Source organism: Diadema antillarum, unplaced genomic scaffold (assembly GCF_040938485.1).
Source record: "Diadema antillarum isolate AM-2024a unplaced genomic scaffold, OU_Dant_1.0 seq00000162_RagTag, whole genome shotgun sequence".
NCBI classification, from domain to species: Eukaryota; Metazoa; Echinodermata; class Echinoidea; order Diadematoida; family Diadematidae; genus Diadema; species Diadema antillarum.
The window spans coordinates 288378-293953 of NW_027271233.1; the positions used below are offsets into that span (position 1 = coordinate 288378).

At 42.5% G+C, this 5576-nt stretch overlaps 1 protein-coding gene across 1 annotated transcript; it reads left to right on the forward strand.

The window, feature by feature from the left end:
- The first annotated feature begins 502 nt into the window (after nt 1-502).
- Nucleotides 503-4225, forward strand: LOC139728047 (uncharacterized). Its single transcript, XM_071639011.1, has 2 exons — nt 503-997; nt 3285-4225. Exons 1-2 carry the CDS (start codon nt 714-716, stop codon nt 3940-3942), a joined length of 942 nt encoding a protein of 313 aa, XP_071495112.1. The 5' UTR covers nt 503-713; the 3' UTR covers nt 3943-4225.
- The last annotated feature ends 1351 nt before the right edge of the window (nt 4226-5576 follow it).

The following is a 5576-nucleotide window of genomic DNA, read 5'->3' on the forward strand; positions in this document are numbered from 1 at the left end:
AATTGGCCGGGAAAACCTATAATATATTATCATCAGCTACTGCGGAAGCACAACAAGGAGCATCAATGACGGCTAGCAGTCAAATGAGGAAAAGTCAAAGTCAGCGCCAAATTTATACCTTTCCATTTTCCTGGTATTGTCCGCAGTTTGTCCGCATGCCTAACTTGTGTTGTCCGGAAGGCATCCTGATTGTCCGCGTTCATTCCTGGTGTAATCCTAGATGTTTCCGCGCTGCCCGGCTACGATTAGCATATTCCGAGATATCTCGCGCTCTTCCGGAGTGATTCCTAGGAATGTCCGCAGTCAGTCCGCGGACAGTCCGCGGACAGTCCGCGGACAGTCCGCGAACAGTCCTAGGAATGTCCCAGGACAAGCCGATTCACAAAGTTATTCCTCGTCTGTCGCGGACAGGATGCCGAAATAACAAAATTTGCTTCCGCAACCCTTCCGGAGCTTGTCCGCGCCCAAGTGGACGTCCGCCCTTATCGACCTTTAGACTCACTGCGAAATACGTGACTTGTAAAGGAAGAAGACTCCCTTTCCGCTTTACGTGTGATCATAAACTAATGGTTGCAACATTTTGGGTCTAAAGGTTGATTAAAGGGGTCTTGAAAGTGTTTAAGATATTCGAGACTTCGTTGCATTGCGCATAATAGACTTTGCAGAGATACAACGTAAGCAGTGATTTCACCTGAGCGACCGATTTCTTAACAATGGCTAATCAACCGACCAGCAATCCCGCTCCTACGGGCAAGGCTATCCTGTGGACGACTCCTCGCATGATCGCCATGGCTTTTACCAAGTGCCTGAGTGGCGTTCCCGGCTGCCAAATATGGATAGAGCCGTTCGGCTTCTCGTCCTTTGCCAGGGAAGAAATGAAGAAAGCAGGTATCACCGAACTACCTTGGTGCTACGAGGGTCACGAGAAGGAATTCAAAGTGGCGTCTGAGAACCTCGAGAATTTCTTAAATTGCTACTTCCCTCCAGAAAGACTACCGTAAGTTAAAAAAAGACGAAATTTACGAAACACAAATGTTCGTTGGCCTAGGAATTCAGTATACTTGGAGCAAAAAGAATATTCACGTGTATTATATATACATGTATATATACCGGGTGTCCCCCCCCAGAAAAAAAAAAAGCGGAACGGTGGATTTGCAGTATCTTGCATTCAAAAAGTGATATATTTTTTGACATCACTAGAAAGAGCATCTTCCGGAGAAGACAATGATACCAAAATCATTAAATTTGGTGCAGAACATTTTATTCTACGCCCAATACTGCAAATGCATTCATTTTCAAATTTTGCTGGATTTTTGCAACGTATGAGCGAAGAATTTGGGTGCGACACACATTCCATACTGTCTGAAAAGCCCGTTGATCCATAACGACAAAAGATACAGCGTTCAGATTGGGCGTGCGCACACACACTCACACACTGTTTTTTCCTGGCCCGCGCTCAGTGTGAAAGCTGTATATCGGCCGTGATTTGGCAAAACAACGCATCTGAAAATTTGTGGTTTGTCAGGTTTTTAGCTTTTTAGATAAATTACGCCATTTTTTATCATCTGTCAAAATTTGAACTCTGAAAGTGATATCAATTTTTAGAAAAATGCATTTGAATTTCAGCGATTTTTCAAAATAAGTCCAAATAATTTGGCAAAACAACGTAACTTACTTACGTTGTTCTGCCAAAACAGTTGCTGTCCCTGAATCTCATTTGAGCTTCCGGTTTTTCTGGCAGAATAACGCATCTTCTTTGTGTGACATGGCAGAACAACGTACCTGCTGCAGTTACGTTGTTTTGCCATGTCACACAACGAAGATGCGTTGCCTCGGACTGAACTGAACCGCCGCCGCGCCCGATCTTATGCATGCCGCACATGCAGAGCGCAGTGCAGCAGATTAACTGCCGAGTACCAAAACGCAGATACGTTGTTTTGCCAAATCACATTCCCTGCGCAGGATGATGCGCAGAGAGGCTTCACGCTGCACGTTGCAGATACGTTGTTCTGCCTTGCTACAGCCGAGTACCAAAATGCAGATACGTTGTTTTGCCAAATCACATTCCCTGCGCAGAATGATGCGCAGAGAGGCTGCACGCTGCACGCTGCAGATACGTTGTTCTGCCTCGTTACTGCTCAGTGCGAGGTAGGATACGTTGTTCTGCCGTGCTAATGCCGTGGTGCGCAGAACAACTTGCGTTGTTTTGCCAAACCACGCACGTGGTCCGAAGTTTGGGTGTTTTGGCAAAACAACGTATCTACAAAAAATCTTTGATATTTTGAACAAAAAAGCTCTTTTTGACTTAAATTCTGACTAGATACTAGAAGAATGATATAAGCCATGTTTTTAAAAATGTTTCTTGGAAAATTAATCGACTGGAGAGAAATGGGAGCAATTCTAGTACTCTGAGGCTTCAAAATCTAAAATCGCGAATATCTCGAAAGTACCAGAATGCAGATACGTTGTTTTGCCAAATCACGGCCGATATGTTTTGTTGACATGGATCAACGGGCTTACACAATACACCGTATGGAACGCCGTTTCGCACCCAAATTCTTCGCTCATACGTCGCCAAAATCCAGTAAAATTTGAAAATGATTGCATTTACACAATTGGACGTAGAATAAACAGTTCTGCACTAAATTTAACAATTTTGGTATCATTGTCTTTTGCGGAAGATGTTCTTTCTAATGATATCAAAACATATATCACTTTTGGAACGCAAGGTACTGAAAACCACCGTTCCGCTTTTTTGGGGGGACCGGGCCCGGTATAATAGAGATAGAAATAGAGAGACGGGGAATAAATATATGTTTGTGCCTTGCTTTGTTCTGGCCTCATGCTCATGTATATTGTTTGTACTTCTTTTCCTTTTTTTGTTGTTGTTTCGCTATAGGCCGCCAATGCAGAACCAGTGCACATTTTGCTGATAGAAGATAACGTCAACAACTAAAGCTAAAATAAGAATTGAATCAATTCGTGCCTTAGTCACCACTTACATTGCGTTGCCCTGGAACGACAAAGTTACCGCATTTATTTTGAATTACATGGAGATGAAGACCGAATGGTCGTGAAGTGGCATGTATTTTCTCGATTAGGTATGCATGTACGAAATCCAATCCAATCCTTTCGCAGAATTTTCCCTGTGATTATTATCGCTGTTCTTTTGCTAAACCGTTATGACATGAAGCGCATCATGAACTTTTAATTCCTACTATAGATCTGTTAATGCTCACAAAGACCACAGGCTATATAGTTTTTGAAATTTGCTTCATTATCAGGTTTGCAAACGTGAAAAGGGCCCTGGAGGAATCCGACAGCAAGTACGTATTTGTTAAGGATGAAAGCGTGTCAATGAAAGCCGAAGATGCTAAGAAGTATCTCCCAACAAGTTATAAGCACTCTTTCTTACTGCGGCACCCTCTCTTGGTCTTTAACTCCTTCCGTAAGGCGTTGTTTGGGCAACTATCTGCCAGCAACAGCCTGAAGGATGAATCTCACAAAAGCGAAGACGTATTTGACTTGCGCCTTTACGCCCGTGACTACTACGTCGAGGACCTCTTCGAAAACCATTACAACATGTGGAAGTACGTAAAGGAAAACATCGATCCATCCCCTATGGTGATCGACGCTGCCGACCTCCTCGACCATCCCCATCAGGTGGTATCCAAATACTGTGAGTGCGTGGGTTTCCCTTACTCTGAGTCTCTGCTGAAATGGAATCCTTCTCCGGAAGTAGCCTCTGCCTGGAAGTGGCCGTCGGACACTTTGTACCGCAACAAGACTTTCGGGGGTCGATCTATGGAGAGTTCCGAGTTCATCAAAGCGCTACCTGCTCCAGCGAAGGAGCAGCTCACCGAAGACGTGGTAGAGCTCGCAGAGCAGGCGATGCCATTCTACGACGAAATGTATGGTCATCGACTGCAGATTTCTGCCTAGACCGTCCCGAGTCAAACGTTATCTAGAGCTCAAGCGGATAAAATTTCAAAATCGATATTCTTGAAATAGATGTTAAAGGGATGGTATAGTATTGATTGAGATGAGGTTTCAGCAAACAATTCTAGAGAAATTCAAAGTTTATTTGATGAAAAACAGTATTGGAATTGATGTGATAAAAAACAACAACAATGTAAAACAAAACGATCTTTATAAAAAGTGGGTCCCACCTTTTATCAAGATAGCTTTCTTTGTTTTGGATATCTCAGCCATTTGAAAACTAATTTTCATCAAATAAACTCTGAATTCTTGTTAGAATTATTTTTGCTCTTACATATTTCATATCGTATTATTATAAGAAGTTTCTCGTTATCTAAAAAAAAAATCCCCCAAAAAGTTGAAAACCTGAAGTCCCATCTGACCAGGAACTATTAAACCACCCCTTTATCCTAATCTGAGAGTTTTCATGGGATACACAACCTAAAAAAGAATTGTTCCACCATAATCTTTGCTTCCTTCTGATCTGGTGAAATGAAGATACAATTTTCACTGGAAGGTTATGCTCCTCAAGAAAGTTAAATCCTATATTTGTCGTTTGCCATGACTAACACCTTCAAAAGTTTGACAAGAGGGTTCTTCTGCCCCCCCCCCCCCCCCCCACGGAAGAAAGCAGTAACTGCATAGCTGCTGAGATAAATGCGATTTTGTGTTTTTTGCAGACTCTTTAAAAACACAGAAACATTCAAAAATAATTTTGTGGTATGATTATGCATCATACCTAGTTGTCTAACAATACCTAAGAAAAAATTATGTTTCCGTTATTTCTTAAATGTTATTTAGGAAAATATAGTTACTGCGGTGACTCACCCTTGATTCTGGGTAGTTTCCTCACGGAAAAAAGCAGTAACTGCAGACGGCCAGGAGTCTGCTGTTTTCCCCATGCAAAAAAGCAGTAACTGCACATGTTACATGACCATTTGATAGGAGAATTGTTACCACCACCAGCTTATAAAGTTCTTCTACTTTCTGGTTAGTGTAGATCTATAAGATCTAGGACCTAACGTTAGACCTAACGTTAGACTAGGTCTTGTCGATTGAATGGCATTCTGTGTAACAATAAGATAATTGAACTTTGAAGTGCCCGGCCTGGCCCCTGACACATGACCCTGGACTAGACAATAAAGTATCAAGTCTCTTCGTCTTAGATCCTAGTCGAACTCTGACGTTACACTTAAGTTAGACTCCAGATCTATGCCCAATGTTAGTGCTAGACCTAGATATAACGTTAGATTAGGCCTAGAAATTTCTACTGACATTTTGTCTAACACTAAACAGTTAACACTAGATCTAGGCCCACTCTGTAACGTTAGATCTGGTACGCGGTAGACCTAACTTTAGGGCCTACATCTAACGTTAGACTAACGTGTTCATCTCCCTTCAATATATTTGCAGCTCACCTAGATTTTCTGGTTCTGGCCAAAGCCATGGCTGCCATGACTTTTCCTCAGCAATTCATGATAGATTTGCAGGCATGCCTGGACCGCAGAAACTGTGTGACTGCATGGTTAGCACTGGCATGATCACTCAGACTGTACCAGACCTGCAAACATGTAGGGTTGAGGGTACAGTGCACTCCC

Bases quoted from the DNA above. Each gene is read 5' to 3' on its own strand.
- LOC139728047 (XM_071639011.1), top strand. From the start codon at position 714: ATGGCTAATCAACCGACCAGCAATCCCGCTCCTACGGGCAAGGCTATC. The intron at 998-3,284 runs GTAAGTTAAAAA...CTTCATTATCAG, and splicing joins TTCCCTCCAGAAAGACTACC to GTTTGCAAACGTGAAAAGGG.